Source organism: Geotrypetes seraphini, chromosome 2, assembly GCF_902459505.1.
Source record: "Geotrypetes seraphini chromosome 2, aGeoSer1.1, whole genome shotgun sequence".
In the NCBI taxonomy this organism is placed as follows: domain Eukaryota; kingdom Metazoa; phylum Chordata; class Amphibia; order Gymnophiona; family Dermophiidae; genus Geotrypetes; species Geotrypetes seraphini.
In genome coordinates this window covers 453,270,901-453,292,031 of record NC_047085.1, presented here as the reverse complement: position 1 = coordinate 453,292,031, position 21,131 = coordinate 453,270,901, and the positions used below count along the sequence as shown (strand labels likewise).

Genomic DNA, 21,131 nt, shown 5'->3' with positions numbered 1-21,131 from the left:
TGGAAATTGGTACAATGAGTGAGGTGATTAAATTTGCAGACAATTGCGAAGACCTGCAACGTGACATAAACACGCTTGAGAAATGAACTGCGACATGGCAAATGAGATTTAACATAGATAAGTGTAAGGTGATGCATATTGGTAACAAAAATCTTATACACGAATACATGATGTCCGGTGCAGTACTTGGAGCAATCCCCCATGAAAGTGACTTGTGAGTATTGGTCGACAAGTCAATGAAGCTGTCTGCGTAATGTGCGGCGGTGGCGAAAAGGGTGAACAGAATGCTAGGAATGATTAAGAAGGGGATCACGAACAGATCAGAGAAAGTTATCATGCCGCTGTACTGGGCCATGGTACGCCCCCACCTGGAATACTGCGTCCAGCACTGGTTGCTATACATGAAGAAGGACACAGTACTACTCGAAAGGGTCCAGAGAAGAGCGACTAAAATGGTTAAGGGGCTGGAGGAGTTGCCGTACAGTGAGAGATTAGAGAAACTGGGCCTCTTCTCCCTTGAAAAGAGGATACTGAGAGGGGAAATGATCGAAACTTTCAAGATAATGAAGGGAATAGACTTAGTAGATAAAGACAGGTTGTTCACCCTCTCCAAGGTAAAGAGAACGAGAGGACACTCTCTAAAGTTAAAAGGGGATAGATTCTGTACAAACATAAGGAAGAAGTTCTTCACCCAGAGAGTGGTAGAAAACTGGAATGCTCTTCCAGGGGCTGTTAAAGGGGAAAACACCCTCCAGGGATTCAAGACAAAGTTAGATAAGTTCCTGCTGAATCAGAACGTACGCAGGTAAGGCTAGTCTCAGTTAGGGCACTGGTCTTGACCTAAGGGCCGCCGCGTGAGCGGACTGCTGGGCACGATGGACCACTGGTCTGACCCAGCAGTGGCAATTCTTATGTTCTAAGAAAGCTCCAGACAGATCGAAGAACCTCTTCACACTGACAAAAAATTTGCTCAGAGCCTCATAAGGAAATCGGAAAAACCTACAAACCAACCTGGATAGTGAAACCCTCTCCATCTACTAAATGCCTCAAAAACCAAAGCTCTCTACTTTCATAGCACCCAACAAGTAGTGCCAACAAGCATCACTCTCCAACCTGGCAATACTTTCACCATGGACAAAACCTATAAAATTCTAGGCTGCATCCTGGATTCCACATTAAACATGGAACCTCAAATATCTCACCTTTCGAAAGAAAACCTTCTTCACCATGAAACAGCTAAAACTCATCAGGCAATACTTCCACCAACATCATTTTGCCCTCATAGTCTAGATGATGATACTGTCTCAACTCTCAACTGGACTACTGTAAATCTGCCTACTTGGGAATCAACACTACCCTAACCTACAAAGTGCAACTTATTCAAAACACTGCAGTAAGAATCTCAGACAACTCCACTGGCTACCCATCACATCTTGAAAAAAATTCAAATCATCATGTATCATACATCACATAATCCACGGAATCTCAGCAGCCCCCCTTATCAAACTCTTCATAGATGCATGGTCCGCTTCCCTTAGCCTCCTTAACAGGATCCAACTGAATCTCCCCGCGACAAAAAATCTAAAGTACAAAAGATTTTTCCAGTCCACGTTCACCTTCACCTTCCTGGGAATCAAAATTTGGAACAACCTTGCAGAGACAATAAGAACAGAAGCCAACCACGACCTATTCTGGAAGAAACTGAAAACTCTACTGTTTGACAATTGATATCTACAAGACTCTTATAGTGTAGCGGAGCCGGTACCTGTGGTTTCACGCTAGCCCGGCCACACTCACATATACGCTGCTCCGACATGCCTCCCTAGACGGAGGGAGGTCCTGCTGGATAATATGCACTGTCTTGTCAGTAAATCAAAAAGGACAAAAAAGAGTCACTTCTTTAATCCTTAAATTTCCCCTTTATTAGGTGGTATGATTAAGGTGCCTTCTCCCATAGAGTGACACACTCAGTCTTATAACACAATCCTTTATATCAGAAAACTCAGGCTAGGATGGCCCAAAACAAAAGAGGCCAACCTGGACCTTTAGTCAGGTAAGTAATCACCAAAATAAATCTTCAATCAAAAAGAAAAACATTCACCAGTTCTCTTTAGTGGCACACAAAGTCCATAAGCACAGCGTTGCTCCAAAAGAACCAATGCACAAGCCTTAAACTCGTTCTGGCTTGTTTCCCAGCCAGCTCAACAGGAGCTGCTGGGGGAGGGGAAGGAAGTCAGCGAATCCACTAATTAAATAATCTGATTTTCAGACTTGCCACTAATGGCCCCACTAACCCAACCTGATGTACAGTGGATTCTCCCCTTCTGCCTTCCCTCAAGACTTTCACCATCTGACAGCCCCAGCCAGCTTAACTATAGCTGACACCATTACACTTGCAAACAAAGAAAAAAGGAAAAACGTTTTTTTTTTTCTTCTTCCTGCTTCTCCCAAGCAGGACAGGTACAGCCAGCACAAGTCCTTCAAAGGCATACAGGAATCAAACACCCTTTTCACACACAGTGCAAACCCAAACCCAGGAGGTTTATAAACTTTACAACTCCCAGCCCTGCCACTTAGCTGATTTCCATTTGCACATCTTCAGGCAGACTGAAAGTTTCTCCAAACTCCATAGCCTCCTCACTGGGTAGCTGGTTGGCCAAAGGGTCTGTGTCAGGCTCCTGCATTTCCCAGTCCAGAGACTCAGGAACACCTTCAACAGGAGAGACCCTTTCCAGGGCTGGCCCTGGATAGACTGCCCTCCTCCTTTTCAGAGCAGTCTCTAAAGTACACAGGGGAATCTGACCTGCCCTTGGAGGGGGTGAAGCTTTCTGCCGATTTCCCCTAGCTGTCTTTGGGAGCCTAATCATTCCCTTCAGCTGGGAGAAGCCAGGGGGAGGGAGATCTCTCTGGGGCTGTTGTAAGCTGTTCTCAACCTCCTCCTCTCCTCCCTGGAGATCAGCCCCGACTGAATTAAAGGGCAAGCTAGGATTTTCCTTAGGCTTGGTCACAATCCTATCCCCATGGTTGGCCCTCTGAATCCCGGGGACAGGTTTAATTCGCTCCTGCCCTGGTGCAAGATGCACTTTAGGGATAGGATTGTGACAATAGGCATCTTGTTTTAGCTTAGTACAGCTAAGATTTTTATGACACCTGTTTTGCTAATAAGATTAGGCTCTTCTCCTTTCCCCCGTCCTTCCCCTCTTGCCCTCCCCTCTTACCCCAACTACCCTTTTCTTTCTTCAAATCGCCTAGATCCTGTCTAGGTTTATGCGACGCACAAATATTAGATTAGATTTACTTCCAAGAAAAAATCAATCATATATGCACAAATCTTGATTTGACATACCATAGCCCAGCACATGCCCATAATGACCCCCACCCATGAGAGAACCTGGAACTGAAACCCTCAATTGCCTTGAATCTCATGAAGGCCTAGCAAAAGTGATCATGACCCTACAACTTTCTGGAACCATCCTTGACCTGTACCTGCTGAACCTCCTGGTGGCCACTAAAGATGCCTTCATCATATCACTAATTAATTCCTCCCTACCACAAAGGTAGAAATCAGCAATCGGACCGATCTTAAAAAAAACCAAAACAAAACACTGGATCCAAACGAACCTGGCAACTACAGACCAGTCTTCAACCTTCCCTTTATCTCCAAGATCCTTGAAAAGACTATACTATCGCAACTCCTTGCCTTTGTCAACAAACAGAATGCCCTCTCCCCTTACCAATCTGGATTAAGAAAATTCCATTGCACAGAAACAGCCTTAATGGACATTATCGATGACTACTGGCACATACTAGACAAAGGGAGCAATGGGCTGCTGGTCCTTCTAGACCTCGATGCCACCTTCAATACCATTGACCACCACTGCCTCCTTGCCAGACTATGAACTATTGGAATAAATGATTGAGCACTCCAATGATTCAAGTCATTCCTGAGCTATAGGACCCAAAATCTACCTTATCATGACCTAAATCGATAAAATATGAAGGGTTGCCTACCTGTCCCCTTTACTTTTCAACTTCTATATCAAACCGGCAATAGACATCACCTTAAAACACCAAATAAAGATCCACTTGTTCACTGATTATATGCAACTGTAACTACTGCAAAGGCTTGAACCAGGACACTCAAATCTCCAAACTACATGACTGCCTCTTGGAAATAAAAAGCTGGATGACAAGAAATAAGTCGCAACTAAATACAGCACAAACTGAACTCCTCTGGATAAGAAGAGATGACCCCCCCAAACTCGCATGCCCGTCAGTCTCCTGGGAATCCACCACCCTGACTGCCAACGACAAAGTATGCAGCTTAGAGGTGATCCTTGACGGTGACCTTTCAATCTCTGACCATATCTCCCAAGTAACATAACATAACATCATGCTTCTAAACCGAGTAACCGTAAGTTCAATGCGGTTTACAAAAGGTTATAAATAAAAATAACAGGGAAAACACAAAAAAACTATTTGGCCAAGTATTTTGAGAAGAGATAAATTTCAACTGGGGTTCTAAAATGTTCATAAGAACAACCTGTATACAACAATGATCGAAATTCTTTATTGTAGGAAGCTGCCTGAAATGCTAGTGTATGATCAAGAAATCTCTTGCTTTTACAACCCTGAACAGATGGGAAAATGAACAGGGCATGTGATCTTCTACTATACTTATAAGATGCTATAAAAAATCTGACAGCCATATAGAGTGGAGCAGTACTTTACACGACTTTATAGCAAAGACAACCCAATTTAAATTATTTATTTATGAATTTCAAAATTTTTACACAAGAATCCTCTTGTTACAGCAAATCAGAGAAAATACATACAAGAAAATTATCCATTGTTACACAACATAATCCAGTAATTCTTAATAAGATAACAAAAAAATAAAATAACAATAATTTCAATGTTATGAATAAATTTATCCTTTCTTAGACCACAATAACCTCCTAACTGGACAAGATGTAATATACAGAGAAAGGGAGTTCTCAACCAATGTAATTAATTAAAAGGAAAAAGGCTTAACATGATTCAAAACCAGTCAAAAAATAAAATTACAGCCATCACACTTATGTAAACTTTTTAGTATCCAGAAAGGTACGAAGCTGCTCCGGGATAAAGTATACATATTTAGTACCAGCATATCGAATCAAACACTTACAAGGATAACTTAACAAGAAAGTAGCTCCTAATTTTAATGTTTCTTCTCTCATATTTAGAAATAATTTCCTACGTTCCTGAGTAGATTTTGTAACATCAGGAAAAATCCATATTTTTTCTCCCAAAAATAAATTCTGGGAAAAACGAAAAAAAGTTTTCATAATCATGTTTAAATCTTGTTCAAAGACCAGTGAAACTAAAAGAGTACCACGGTACTGAATCTCTTCCTGTGAATTTTCTAATATCCCAGTAATATCTTTTAAGTCCAATTCCTGTGGTTTATCCAACTGTTTGTCAGTATTGTTTTCTGGTCTTCTAGGAAGATAATATATCTTATTTATAGGTGGAATCAGTTCTTGAGGAATTTTAAGATTTTCCATAAGGTATTTTTTGAAAACTTCAATTGGTGATGAAATAGAAAGTTTAGGAAAATTTAATACCCTTAAATTCAATCTTCTATTGAAGTTTTCCAGTTGCTCTATTTTATTCTGAATAACAGTTCTGTCCTTAATCATATTAGCTGAAATAGCTTGTAATGAGGATATTTCTTTATTCACTTGATCAAATTTCCTCGTTGTTTCCAATTGATTATTTTGGACTAAATTAGACAAGTCATCAAGTTTACTCACAACTTTGGAAGTATCATCTGCTGATTTAGTAACTGCAGCTTCGAGCCTCTGAAGCACTTTCCAAATATTGTTCAGCGTTACTTCTGAGGAGTCGGTTCCCTCCGCTCCTAAAATCGATGTTGACTCGGCGTTTTGGGCTGCGTGGTCACCCCCACCGCAGGACAGCATCGAACTACTCAGGTTCTCGGCAATCTCGCGTTCCTCGCAGTCCTGCGCCGGATTCGGTGGTAGCCTGGCTGCTTGAGGGGAGAGCGATGTCTCGAATCCCATGGCTCCGGCGTCTCCATCCGTCGGTGCTACAGCGGGTAAGTTCTCCCCTCCAAAAAAGACCGGTGAGCTCGTGAGAAACCGGTCCATCTGCAATTGCCCGAGCTTGGTGGGGTCTGCTCGGAGAATGCCCTTGCGCTTACTGTGAGGCATATTAATGTTAGATTTTGAGGAATATATGCTAATAATATAAGAAAGCAAGGAAAGACGAAACTCCAGCTCTCACAGCGTCATGCCGCCGCCGCCGCCATCTTGCCCCTCAAAGACAACCCAATTTAAACAAAATGCGAGCCAATGCAACTCGTGGTAGAACGGCATCACATGGTCATACTTGTGTGAGAATAGGGGGGTACAAGTGACCTATGATAGCTCATAAGGTGGTTGGATTGACAAGACTAGTTCTAAGTCAAATAACCGTGGGCACTTGAGGTTATTGTTCTCCAAAGAGAAAACACAAGAATTAAATACTACTGTAAACAGAAAGAAAGAGTTTAAGAACATAAGAAGTTGCCTCCGTTGAGGCAGACCAGAGGTCCATCTTGCCCAGCGGTCTGCGCCCGCGGCGGCCCATCAGGCCTAATTGCCCGAACAGTGCCCCTGTCTAATTTTTCTACTGCCTCTAATCCTCTCCCTATAACTTACCTCTACTCCTATCCCTATAACTTACCTCTACTCCTATCTGTACCCCTCAATCCCTTTGTCCTCCAGGTATCTATCCAAACCTTTGAAACCCTGTAGCGTGCTCCTGCTTATCACATCCTCCGGTAGCGTGTTCCATGTATCCACCACCCTCTGGGTGAAAAAGAACTTCCTGGCGTTTGTTCTAAACCTCCCCCCTTTCAATTTCTCTGAGTGCCCCCTTGTACTTGTGGTTCCCCATAATTTAAAAAATCTGTCCCTGTCTACTCTTTCTATGCCCTTCATGATCTTGAAGGTTTCTATCATGTCTCCTCTAAGTCTCCGCTTTTCCAGGGAGAAAAGCCCCAGCTTTTTCAGTCTGTCAGTGTATGAGAGGTCCTCCATACCCTTTATTAGCTTAGTTGCTCTTCTCTGGACTCTCTCAAGTACCGCCATGTCCTTCTTGAGGTACGGCGACCAGTACTGGACGCAGTACTCCAGGTGCGGGTGCACCATTGCACGGTACAGTGGCAGGATGACTTCCTTCGTCCTGGACGTGATACCCTTCTTAATGATGCCCAACATTTTGTTTGCCTTCCTTGAGGCTGTGGCGCACTGCGCCGACGCCTTCAATGATGTGTCTACCATCACTCCCAGGTCTCTTTCAAGGTTACTCACCCCTAGCGGTGATCCCCCCATTTTGTAAGTAAACATCGGGTTCTTTTTCCCTACATGCATGACCTTGCATTTCCCTATGTTAAAGCTCATTTGCCACTTTTTGGCCCACTCTTCCAGCGCTGTCAGGTCTTTTTGGAGATCTTTGCAGTCCTCCATGTTTTCAACCCTGCTGTATAGTTTGGTGTCATCCGCAAATTTAATAACCTCACATTTTGTTCCTGCCTCCAGGTCGTTAATAAATATATTGAACAGGAGTATCACAGTAGAAGGGTGATGTGCCATGCTAAGCTGCCATCCTATGCTTTGTCATACAATGTTTGTCATGCCGTTTTACCATGCTTTGCTTTGTTATGTATGTAAACTTGTAACATGTTCTGAGTGCTCCTGGGAGGATGGGATATAAATCCAAATAAATAAATAGTAGGGCTGTAGGTAAATTACAAATTACTAACAATAGCTCTGCAAGTTCATTTTAACATAACATAATAACAAATTTCTAGACTGCATAGGAAGTTCAATGTGGTTAACAAAAAATTATGCTATGAGGAAATACAGAAAATGTTGTAAAGATACAGGTAGTTCTAATTCTGAAATTTAGAAAAGAGAAAAGTTTTTAACAATTTTCTAAATTGTTCAAAGTAGATCCAAGTAGCAATGATTGAAAGTCTTCATCATAATAAGCTGCTTGATAGGAGAGAGTATGCCCATGATATTTCTTGCTTTTGCAACCCTTAGCTGATGGAAATGTAAATAAAGCATGAGATATTTCTACTGTCCTCATTTGACACTATCACAAATTTGTTGGCAAGGTATAATGGAGCTACTGCAAAGACAACTTTATTGTATTTTATTGAGCTCAACAAATGAGAAAACAGAAGGATAATGTAAGACAGAACAAGCTCACATTATTATCATCAGAAAAACAACCCCCCCAACCAGTTCACCCATATAACCCCCAACCCCAAGCTCAAATCTCTGACAGGGTCCTAATACCTGGTCCCCCAAAGGAGCAAACCAGACACAAGTAATAGGATATAGTCCAACAGAGAAGACAAGCCCATAAGAAAGGCAAATACCAACCAATCCCTACCCCCATTACTCACCCCCCAACCACCCCCCACCCCCGGTCCTCCTTCAAGTCCACCCCAAGGTACCAATCAAGATAGAGATACATAAATTTCTAGAGAAAGCAACAAGCGTAAGCTGCAGCCCCAGGCAACAGAGCAATCAGTCAACAGTTCAGTAAGCGACTACGAGCCCTTGGGGTCAGAATGTTCCAAAAAGGCTCCCAGGTCCGTTGGAATGTGCGCCCAAGTAGGGAAGAAAAGTCCTGAACGTCTCTGCATTCCCATTGCAACAGGGTGATCAGTCGACATCGCCAAAGAGAATAATCAGGACTCCCCACCTCCATCCATTTAAGCAGGATACACTTTAAGGCTATCGTTACTGCCCACCGGAGGAAAGCAGCAGTTCCCGGTTGACGAGGAGAAAAGTGAAGAGGAACTCCAAATAAGAGCAAAGGGGAACATTGGATACGTATCTGCCAGATCCGTTCCACAAATGTATAAATGGCTTCCCAAAATGCCTGTATGGCTGGACAGGACCAAAACATGTCTCCCAAGCTGGCTTCAGAAGCATCACAGCGGAGACAGGCAGCAGTTTCTCGAAACCCAGAAAGGTAAGCCCTTTTAGGGGAGATGTACAGTCTTAAAACCAATTTGTAATGTTGTTCCCAATAGGTAGTGTATTTGCGGAATACAGATAACTTTTTAACAGCATTAGTAATAACCTCATCAAGTAACTGTTGAGATAGATCACGAGCCCACGCTGCTTGCAATCGGAGGTGATTGAGCAAGAGGGATTCATCCTTCAAATGCCTATGGTGAAATTTGAGAGGAACAGGGAGCTGGGAGCCAATTGTGAAGGCCATGGATAACAGTTTCCGGCGGTCAGCCGTGAGATGGCAGGGGGGCAAGGAAACAATATAATGATGAAGTTGCATATAAGCAAAGCCATCAGTACGGGGTAGGTCAAATTCAGTGCACAACTGATCAAAGGACTTGATCTTCCCAGCATCATCCACCAATTGGAACAAGTAATGAATCCCCTTTGCCGTCCATCGAGCAAAACTGGCCCTATCCACCCCTGGTAGAAAATTCCCATTGAAACGCAGAAGTAAAAAAGGAGAAATAGTAGAGCTGATAGAGTGGAATTTACAGACCCATCTCCAAACCTTCCTCAAGGGTCTAGGTAAAACCCTGAGGGGGAGAGGCTCAGGGGAAGTTGAAGGAACAGAATGGAGATAAGCACTAAAGTGAGTCTTAGAAAAGCAAGAAAGTTCCAGGGAGGTATTAGTAAAAGCAGCTGTACCCCGATAAAAATCATTAATATGGCGCATTCCACAGCTGACCGTCAAAAAGCAAATATTCAACAATCCTAGACCGCCCTTATACCAGGGAGAAGCCGCCTGCCGATAAAGTAAGCGAGCCCGTTTACCTGCCCAAAGAAACTGCTGAACCACACACTCCAAACGTTTTTCATCTTTAGAAGTTAAGTAAAGAGGGAGGACCTGAAAAACGTACAACCAACAAGGGACAATAAGCATATTATATAAACTTACTCTGCCCATGAGCGATAGTGGAAGGCCCTTCCACAAGTGGAGACAAGAGCCTGAAACAGGGGCTCCACATTCAGAGAATATAAGCAGGAAAGATCAAGTGGAATAAGTACACACAAGTATTTCACTGCAGTCTCCGCCCAACGTAAGGGAAAGGAGCCCCTCCACACCGTGCGAAGCACAGGACAAGAGGGAAGGGCAACCGATTTATCCAGATTAAGAGATAAGACCAGAGTGGAAACCATACTTGGAGATAAGATCCAGGACTAATGGTAAAGAAACTTCTAGGCTACTAAGAATCAAGAACATATCATCTGCAAACGCTAAAGTCTTCAAAACTACACCCGCCACCCGTAGACCCTGCATCTCCTCAAAAGTACGTAGAGTGCAGAGTAGCGGTTCTAAGGCAAGAAGAAAAAGTAGAGGAGAAAGGGGGCATCCTTGCCTGGTACACCGGAAAATAGGGAAAGAGTCCATGCGGGCACCATTGACCAACAAGGATATCTGAAGATTAGAATACAAGGAGTGAATGGCGCGAAGGAAGAACCCTGTAAGCCCAACATACTCAAGTGTATGAAATAAAAAGGACCAATGAACACTGTCAAAGGCCCTAGAGGCATCCAAGCTGACAAATAAAGCTGGAATCTGATGTTGTTGACAATGAGCTAGCGCAAAAAGAACCTTCCATACATTGCAAACAGACTGTCGACCGCGAACAAAACCGACCTGATCTTTGTGGATCACAGAAGGAAGATGAGGAGCTAAGCGATTGGCTAGCATACGAGAAAAAAAGCTTAAGGTCAATGTTAAGCAGAGAGATCGGGCGATAGGAGCCAGGATCATCAGCCCTCTTTCCCGGCTTCAACAACAGCGTGATAAGCACCTTATTAGCAAAACGTGGAAAAGAGCCACGATCCACAGCAGCATTATAATAAGCCAACAAAGGACCACACAATTGAGGAGAGAGGAGTTTGTAGAACTCACTAGAGAATCCATTTGGCCCCGGGGCCTTCCCAGAGCGGAGAATCTTTATAGCAGATTGCAATTCAAGCGCTTGGAATGGATGATTAAGAGAAGTCACTATCCCCTCAGATAGGCGTGGCAACCCAGACGCCTGAAGATAATCCGTCAAAAACTCCGAGGTAGCATAAAAAAAATCCGAAAGGCGCACAGACACTTCGTTGGTGCAAGACACGCTACTCCACCCCCCCCCCCCCCCGGTGTCCGAAGCGTCAAAATGGGTTTCCGAGTTTCAGTAGCATCATCCAAGCGTGCCAAGTGCCCAGGTTTGCTGCCAAACTGCTGAAAACAATGTTTATGATAAGCAGTCCACCGCTGATAGCGGGAGTGAAGCAGAGAATTAAGAGCTCCCTGAGTAGTCAAATACTGCTCCCTTGTGATCTCTGAAGGAGCAGCGGAAAAAGCCCTCTTAGCAGCCCCTAAGGCCCGTTCCAAGTTAAGAATGCTGTGATGAATGCGTTTATTTCGGTTGCAAAGAAAGGAAATCACCTGATCCCGAAGCACCGATTTGGCTGCTGCCTAGAAAAGAACAGAATTGTCCTGATGTTGTCCATTATTCGTCAAGTAGTCATCCCACTGGGACTGGAGAAATCGCCAAAACTCAACGTCATGCGCAAGATAAAAGGGAAATTGCCATGACGGAGAACGAAGGTACGCAGCATCCAAATGAATATCAATCCAAATTGGGGTATGATCAGATATACTCAAGGGGCCGATCTCCGCCAATACCACTGAAGAAAACAGAACTGGAGACACAAAAATATAGTCGATCCGCGACCAAGTGTTGTGGGCACGAGAGAGGTGAGTAAAATCCCTGACCTCAGGATGTAAGAGACGCCAAAGGTCCACCACAGATAAGGTATCACAAAAATCAGCAAGGCGGCGTCTTTTAGCCCCCAAGGGAGAAGTTAGTGAACCAGACTTATCGCAATCAGGGTCGCTGACCAAATTAAAATCACCAACCACAAATAGCGGATCACCCGAAAAGCGGGAATGAACACGAACCAACTTTTGTAGGAAGGAGGATTTGGAGGAGTTCGGGCCATAGACTACCAATAACAAATAGCTCCGGTCCCCCAATGTAAGACATAAGAAGAGATAACGACTATCTGAGGATTTTTCCAAAACTTGGACACCCAACGGCGAAGATTTACAGACCAGCATCGCTATACCCCCATACCGCCCCGACGAGGACGCAAAATAAACATCCCCCACCCAGGACCTACGCAGCTTAAGATGTTCAGCATCCGTCAGGCAAGTTTCCTGCAAACAAGCTATATCTGAGCGATAACGTTATAAAACTGCTAAAATTTTGGAATGCTTAATCGGCGACGTTATGCCTCCCACATTCCAAGAAATAAGCCGAAACGGAGTACTCATCTATGAGGTAAGCAAGGAAAGATGTCACAGAGCAGAAAAAGTGCACACAGGAGAACCCCAAGAGCCCAGCCTCCCCCAGGGTAACAATGACTATAATTTACACACCACTGAAAGAAGCAAAGGAATAACATCATAATCTCGAAAAACCAAACTCTACAACAACAGAAGGAGGACCGTCCCACCCCCCATATCCCCACCCCATCCAACCCAAAACCCAAACCCCTCCCAACCTTCCCAACCAACTCTCCTCCCCAGCCCGCTACTCGCGTTCCACCCCATCAAACAGGCCAGAACGACTGAGTCATGCTAGATGCATACGAGCCCCGAGCCCTCCCCCCCATGCAGAGAGCCCCAAAAATACCCCACTCAACATGCAACAAGCACAAACCCCACACACTCGCTCCAAATTACCCTATGCACAGCAGTCACACAATCACCGCCCGCACCATGCCGGAGTACTGAGCGACACACCAAGGCTCATGGGCTACCCCGAGATAATGCAGCAAGAGGCTGACGATGGGGGGAGATCCACACTCCAGCTCCCAGCCCTAAGGACCCAAAAAAGCAGGAGCAATACTCCAGGAGCAAAACTAAAGGTAAGCTCCCGAAAGCCCAACAAAATAGAACTGACCCCCCCCCCCCAATAAGAACCCGAGCAAACAAGCCCCCCTCTCCCCACAATCAAACAACCAGTCCCTCACACACAAAACTGCAGACACTGCAGGCCCCACACACACAGGCCCTTCCAATGCTCCCATTAAAACCTAGCCCTCTGGGAGGAGGGAAAGTCCCAAAAGGGGGGGGCACGGGCACCCTCAAGACCAACAAAGGCCCAGACCAGGTCCTAGAATCCCAAGGCACTACCTGCCAACTCAAAATGCAGTGGAGGATCCAGGCTCCGATGGCAAAGCATCCAAATACTCCTGGGCTGCTTCCACAGTGTCATAGGTCTTCCATCCGGTGCCCATCCAGATCTTTAGGAGAGCCGAGTAGAGCAGCATAAAGTGCTGCTTGCGATCGTAGAGTGCCGTACACACCCTGGAAAAACTCAGATGACGCTCTTGTAAAGCTGGAGAATAATCCTGGAATAGTTGTATCGGGTCCCCGTCATAATTGATGGTATTCTTTAATTTGTACTGTTGCATTAAGGTGGCTTTGTGGGCATAATTATAGATCTTAAGTATGACCACCCGTGCGCGGGTGCGGTTCTCAGGCCCAGGCGATGGGCGCGCTCGATCCGCAGAGGCCCCATGCCAAACGGCAGTGGAAGTTCCGCCTGGAGCCAAGACTCCAGAGTGGGCAAGAGTCGGGAGTCAGAGACTGCTTCCGGCAAGCCCACTAGACGAAGGTTATACCTCCGGGAACAGTTCTCGAGATTTTCAATTTTGTCCGACTGCCGCCACAGTTGCTCCCGGAGGGAAAGCAGGTCAGCCGCGGAGGAGGTGTGCATGTCTTCTACCAGCGCCACTCACGCCTCCAGCTCCCCAGTGCGCCTGATTGACTCGGTGAGGAGAGACTCCAAAGAAGAAAGCTGTCCCGACAGATGATCAAATCGGGAGTCAAGGGCACGCACCACGGACGTGGAAAGCGCCTCAATGTGTGCCTCAGATAAGGGAAGCGTGGGGCCCGACTCCACTGCCGCCATCTTCGGGTCCGTCTTCTGCAAGCGCGTGTCCTTCTCCTTATCTTTGCGCATTGCACGTGTCCTTCTCCTTATCTTTGCGCGTTGCTCTCCCACTCATAGCCGGGCTGAGCTGGCGGACAAACCTGTCCATACAATGCCTCCACCCCGATACAATGAGTATGAACAAGTTGAAAGACTAAATTAGGAGGGAAAGGACCCGGAGTCCCGGAGCTCGAGCAAGACATGTCTCGCTCCGCTCAACACATCACGTGACTCCTCCGACAACTTTATAATATAAACAATTCAACTTAAAAATCACCTGCACCTCGCGATAATATGGTGTCACATGGTCATACGTCCTCAAACCATAAATCATCCTTACCACTGTATTCTGAACCAAGGTCAGTCTAGCCATATTTTTCTTAGTGCTATTCATATTACAGTTATCCAGTAGACTCAAAAGTAATGACTGAACCAGAATTTTAAAAGCAGCATCATCAAAATAGAATCTGATGGGACGCAATTTCCATAGAGTGTAATATCCCTTTTGGACCACTACATCAATTTGATTCTTCATGGTCAAACACTGATCAAAATAACTCCCAGTATTTTATGTTCAAATCTGTTTTATTATGAACTGGTTTTTTAGCCCGTTACATTAACGGTGCTAGAATAGGCATTTCTTTCTTTCTTTTTCTTTCTTTCTTTCTGTCTCTCTCCCTGCCCCCTTTCTTTCTTTCTGTCTGTCTTTCTTTCTGTCTCTCTCCCTGGCCCCCTGTCTTTCTTCCACAGTCTGTCTTTTTTGGAATCCCTTGCAAAAGGGGGAAAGTGGCAAAAGAAAGGGAAGAGCAGGCCGAAACGAAACAAAAAAATCCGAAGAGGCAGGGATGGCCGAAGATCAACGGTCCCTCCAACAAACCTTTTTTCTTTTTTTTAAGAGGAATCCCCCCTCCCCATCATCCAAAGTGGTGCAAGAGTGCCAGGGTATCCCGGCCTGAACCCTGCTTACCTTCGTCGGCGTTTTGTTTCGTTTTCGGCTCCGGGTACGTTTTACATCGCGGCTGGATCGGGGGCTCTGTCGGTTGCGCCTCTGCCCGGGTTGAGGGGGGGGGGAGAGAAGGAGGCGTTTCTTACCTCATCTACGGCTGAACTGGGGGGAATGTTGGAGTGGGGCGGGAGGGGGGGGCTTGGGTTCTTCACAGCCTGGATCATCCCTTCCTTCTCGCAGCCTCCCCCGGTCAATCCCTGCCAGCTTTGGGGAACTATGAGGAGGATTCCGCCATGTTAACGCTGTCGGGAGGGGGACACACATGGGATGGTAGGCCGGCCCACTTTACCGTAATCTGTGAAGTAGCTGGGCCGCCTGCGACTCTCCTCTTGATGGCTGGGGGGGGGAGGGGGACCTGAGGATCGGCACTGTCTTCATCCCGCCGCCGAGCCAGCCAATGGACATCACCGTTGTGGCTGGCGTTGTGAAGGCGCGGTGCTGTGGTGATGTAGTAAGCGCGCATGTGCACTCTTGCCGGCACATCCCGACAGATCAGATCTCAGGGAACATGTGGTGAGAGTGCGCATGCGCGCTTAGCATTTTATTATTATAGATACAAAAACAACAGACAACGGAGAATAGAACAAAGTCAAAGGAACTAACATCCAAAAATACAAAAGTTGTCGTGTTGTTTCGGAGCAAGAGTAGACCCCTCCCCGAACCCTACCCAGTCAGCAAAAGCCCCTAACAGAATCTCCCCCTTCCAAAGAAGCTTACAGAACACAACCAACAGATCTCTAGCATGCCTAAGACCCATGCTCTGGTGGTCCTTGGCAGCCGCAGTAAAAATTCCCTCCACCCCCCAAAAAAAAAAGTGCCTGCAGTGACCGATCCTGGGAATAAAACGTGGTGTACATCAACAAAACTAAGCAAGAGGATTCAAAAGGAGACTACGACCTCTAGGAGATAAGGAATCCAGATAGACTCCCCGCACAAGCATAAAACAACGCCGTTGACAAGGGCGACCAACCGCCTCTCGGGCCTCTGACGTGGGTAGATTATGCACCAAAGCTCTCCAGTTCCAAAAAGAGGGAGGCTCGAAACAGTCCAGGATTGCAAAATGCATTTGTGAGCACAACTCCCAGTATTTTAATTGTAGAACTTATCAATTGAATTAATCTTAATTATTGGTTAATAAGAGATCTTTTGTGAGGAAACAAAAATTTAGTTTTTTCTTGATTTTAATTTCAGTTTAAATTCCTGCATCCAGGACTCCATCAGATTCAACACTGACTCAATAATTTGAGTAATGTTGGATAAAGCTTCACAATATGGGATGACTATTGTAATATCGTCAACATAGCTGAACAGCTTTAAACCTAAGTTACTCAATGAGTGACCTAGTGAGGAGAGATATACATTAAAAAGTGTTGGAGAGAGTGGGGAGCCCTGTGGGACTCCACATGGGTTTTTCCAAATAACAGAAGATGTATCATTAAAAGTAACCTGATAGTCTTGATTCAAGAAACTCTTTAAATCATGAAAGTACTTTACCATGGATTCCTAAGGCATCGAAAGATTCCAACAGTTTACAATGATCTACAAGATCCAAAACACTACTCAAATCAAACTGGAGTACCAGCACACTGCTGCCCCTACTCAAAGGTTATTCAAATAATCCAGAAAAGTAGCTAACACTGTCTCTGGGATGTATACCATCCGGTCCAGGTGATTTGTTATTGTTCAGTTTGTCAGATTGACCCATTACATCTTCCAGTGTTAAAGATTTGTTTGAGTTTCTCTAGTTCATCAGTATTGATTGCCATTTCCGACACCGATATCTTCCCCCACATCTTCCTTGATGAAGACTGAAGCAAGGAATTCATTTAATCTCTCTGCTATGGCCTTGTCTTCCCTGAAAGCCCCTTTTACCCCTCTGTTGTCTAATGGTCCAACATTTCCCAGATTCTTGCTTTTAATATACCTAAAAAAGATTTTACTGTGTGTTTTTGCTTCCAGTGCAATCTTTTCAAGGTCTCTCTCTGCCTTCCTTATTAGTGCCTTGCATTTGATTTGCAATTCCTTTTGCTGTTTACAATTATTTTTAATCAAATCCTTCTTCCACTTTCTGAAAGATTCACTTTTAGCTCTTAATAGCTTCTTTCACCTTACTCATTAACCACGTCAGCTGCCATTTAGTCTTTTTTCCTCCTTTTTTAATACATGGAAAATATCTAGTCTGGGCTTCCAGGATGATATTTTTTTAATAACATCTACACTTGGTATAAATTGTTGACCTTTGCAGCTGCTCCTCTAAGTTTCTTTTTTACCATTCTTCTCATATTATAGTCTCCTTTTCTTAAAGTTGAATGCTATTGTTTTAGATTTCTCATGTGGATTTATTCCAGGGATTGCATCAAATCTGTTTGCGTGTTAATGATCTGTGTTATCAAGCGACCCCAGCACCATTACTTCTTCACCAGTTCATGTGCTCCACTAAGAACTAGGTCTAGAATTGCTTTGCCTTTTTTTGGTTCCTGAACCAGCTGCTCCATAAAACAGTCTTTGATTTCATCAAGGAATTTTATCTCCCTAGCATGCCCTGATGTTACATTTACTCAGTGAATATCGGGATACTTTAAAATCACCCATTATTATTTTGTTAACCAGTTTGTTAGCCTCCCTAATTTCTGATAACATTTCAGCATCTGACAAACTGAGAATGCTTGGGGAATGCATGTGTTGGTGACTGGAAGCATGCCGCTGACTTCCCCACTCCTGAGGCAGTATGAGAAAGGAGGGATGACTCAGATAGTAGATTTCTTTGATTGATAGGGCTTCAGCTACCCCAATAGCTACTGAAAACTTACCGCAGCTTTGGAGGAGGCCCAAGCCTGGAGGGGGAGCTCAATATCTCCCAACCTCCCAGGTCCAACACACACACGCATTCTCTTTATCCCCCTCCCCGTTCCTCCACCCTCCAGATCCAACTCAATCTCTTCTCTCCATCCAATTCTTTTAATTCCCTCCCTTCTTCTCATACAGTCTGGCATCTCCTTTCCAGACCTAGATCTAGCTGCCAATCCTGACCCTCCCCCCATACCCCTGAGCCAGCACCATTTCCAAATCAATCTTCAGCTTTGCAGCTCTATTAAAATTGTGCTTGTGACCTACTCCAGGCCTGCCCCTTAACTTAGCCTTCCTCTTTCTGACTCCCTGTTCTGAGGAGGAATTTAGTCCATGTGGTAGGTAGGTAGGTGGGTGGGTGAGAGTACCAACTGGAAGGGAAAGAGGGACTGTAAATTAGCGGAAAAGAAAATAGCAGTTTTTAGTACCAGCCATCTCGGCCGGTAAGAGATGTTTATGTTTGTTTCTGGGTCTTGCTGCGTTTTGTCAGGTAGAAACCGATGTTTTAGCCACCATGCTGTGGCTTTCTTCAGGGTATGCTCCGAGGTCTGCAGTTTGTCTCACTAACCTGATTGGGAATAGGGCAGTCAGTTGGTCTCTTTTTCCATAGAATGGAAAAGTCTCTGGTGGGTTTAAAGATGTTTCCCCATGGAACTGGGTTACATGTTTTGTTTTGTTATTTTAGTATATAAAATAGATTTAGGAAAGTTCAACAATCTCTCTAGTACACAAGAATGGAAGAAAACACAGATAAATTAGCAGCTTAAGGCAGTGGTTCCCAGAGTCTGGGTCATATCAGTAAATGGGATCACAGAAAATAGGGTTGTTCTCCCTCCCTCTTGACCTCCTCTTTGACCTGTGAATCGGTGAATGTTTACAGGCCTTGTCCCTACCTCGTGTTTAGGCTTCTTGTTAAACTGGAATCCCATGCAGAGTACCAATGTCTGAAAACCTATTAAAATCCTGTTGACTCCATTGTTACTTCTGCCTTGTTATCATTTGGGGTCTTGTGAATTTTTAAGTATTGAAATAATCATATCAGGTAAACGTTTGTGAAGCACTTGTTAAGATCTAATAATTTAGCCAAGCACAGAAGATACAAATAATGAATGGCCTCTTTTATCAAGCTGTGCTAGAGGTTTTTAGCATGGGTCAGTGCTGTAAATGCCCTGATGCTCATAGAATTCTTGCCAGTCTGTACTAAAAACCTCTAGCACAGCTGGATAAAAGGGTGAGTAAGTCAGCACAGAGATTTGGTTTCCTATAGATTCTCTGTAACTGGTATGTTTATAATTACGGAATTATAACAAAGCCCTTATAATTCCCATTTTTGTTTCTCAAATCTCTTAGTGATCGATGTGGGGAGGATCCAAATCAGAAAGTAATCCATGGGGTTATCAACTCCTTTGTTCATGTTGAACAGTATAAGAAAAAATTTCCCTTAAAGGTAAAATGAGTTCTGCTTTCAGTGCTGATATACTGTACACACGTATTAAAAAAAAATCAACAAATTTTGAACTCAGTTATATAAAGTGTCTATTTTACTACAGTGTAATGCCTTTTGTGTTCAGTTTTATCAGGAAATATTTGAGTGTCCTTTTCTGACGGAGACAGGTGAATATTACAAACAGGAAGCTTCAAATTTACTACAACAGTCAAATTGCTCACAGTATATGGAAAAGGTACATTTTCTTTTTCTCCCTGAATGTACCCACAGTCTTTAATAAAGTATATACCAAAGGTGTAGTGCAGAACAGGTTTTCTTGTGAAATCAACTGCCTTTCTGTTCTCACGTTATCACTTCTAGGTCAGATGCAGTCTTGAACTTGGGGGACTTACAGTCTGATATTTCAACAATAGTTTTCTATTTTACCCCCACTCCCCTTATACTAAGCTGTGGTAAAGGTTTCTTATGTGGCCCAGAGTGCTAAATGCTCATAGAATACCTATGAGCGTTGGAGCAGCATTGGAGCATTTAGTGCCCTGGGCCGTGGTAGAAACATCTACCATGGCTTAGTAAAAGGGGGCCTTACTTTTATATAATAAATTTAATTAAAATAGAATGCAGCCATAGTGACAAGATGTATGCTAATCATGATTGTTCATTATGTTCTGTACTGATTGCTTAAAATTGACAGTCTTCAAACTCTTTATTGATTTTGGTCAATATTATAAATAATATATAACTTGGTAGTTGACATATGAAAAGTTAAAGTACATAGCCTCAAGAGAGGGAAGGGAAAACATTTGGTACAGCTAGATTATTCATATCTTTACAGGATTGTGTTATAGGAATGCATATTATATGTCTTTAGAAATTAAGATATGAAATAGTTGTCTTTGTTGTTTTATTGTGTTTAAATGCACTTGCAGAGGTCTTTGCCTCTGAATGTGAAAATCTTCTTCAAATAGTATCAGCATCTAAGTATGTCTTCACCTTTCATCTTAAATGCTGAACAATCTTTCTTTCTCAGGGTTGGAAACGTAGGGCTCTTGTCCCTCAAAATGATGGTGCTCAAACTGGTCTTTGAATAACATGAGAAAGGACCTAGTAAAGCTTGAGGAAACGTCTGAAATTTGGCAAGTAATACTTAATTCGAAGAAATGCAAGGTCATGCATTTAGGCAGGAACGGTATAGTCAAGAGGGTGAAGAACTTTTGTGTGTGAAAGAGGAGCAGGCTTGGGTGTGATAATACATGATGATCTTAATGTGGCCAAACAGGTTGAAAAGGCAATGACGAAAGCTAGGATGCTAGAGTACATAGGGAGAGGAATGGCCAGTAGGAAGGAGGTATTGATGCCCCTGTTTAAGACTCTGATAAAACCTCATTTAGAATATTGTATACAGTTCTGGAAACTATACCTTCAAAAAGATATAAACAGGATGTAGGTCCAGAGGAAGGTAGGTCCAGAGGAAGACTATTAAAATGGTTTGTGGTCTTCAGCATAAGACATACAGAGACAGACTTAAAAAATCTGAATATGTATACATTGGAGGAAAGATGGAAGACGGGAGATATGATAAAGATGTTTATCTATGTGGCATAAATGCGCTTGAAGCAAATCTTTTTTTCAATTGAGAGGAGACTCTGGAAAATACCTACTTTGTTTCCTCCAAAATAAACCCTAGCATGATTGGGGTAGGTCTTAATATAAGTCATACCCCAAAAGTAAGCCCTAGTCCCAGGCTTCACCAGCAACAACTCTTGATCCCGCCACCCCCACCGCATAGC

At 43.9% G+C, this 21,131-nt stretch overlaps 1 protein-coding gene across 2 annotated transcripts in view; it reads left to right on the top strand.

Moving 5' to 3' along the window:
- Positions 1 to 21,131, top strand: part of CUL2 (cullin 2) — a 275,413-nt gene that overhangs the window by 86,246 nt on the left and 168,036 nt on the right. For both annotated transcript variants that reach the window (XM_033931518.1, XM_033931517.1), the window contains exons 8-9: positions 19,248 to 19,344; positions 19,469 to 19,579. In XM_033931518.1, the coding sequence (XP_033787409.1) occupies positions 19,248 to 19,344; positions 19,469 to 19,579 (208 nt within the window). The remainder of the gene's footprint in view (positions 1 to 19,247; positions 19,345 to 19,468; positions 19,580 to 21,131) is intronic.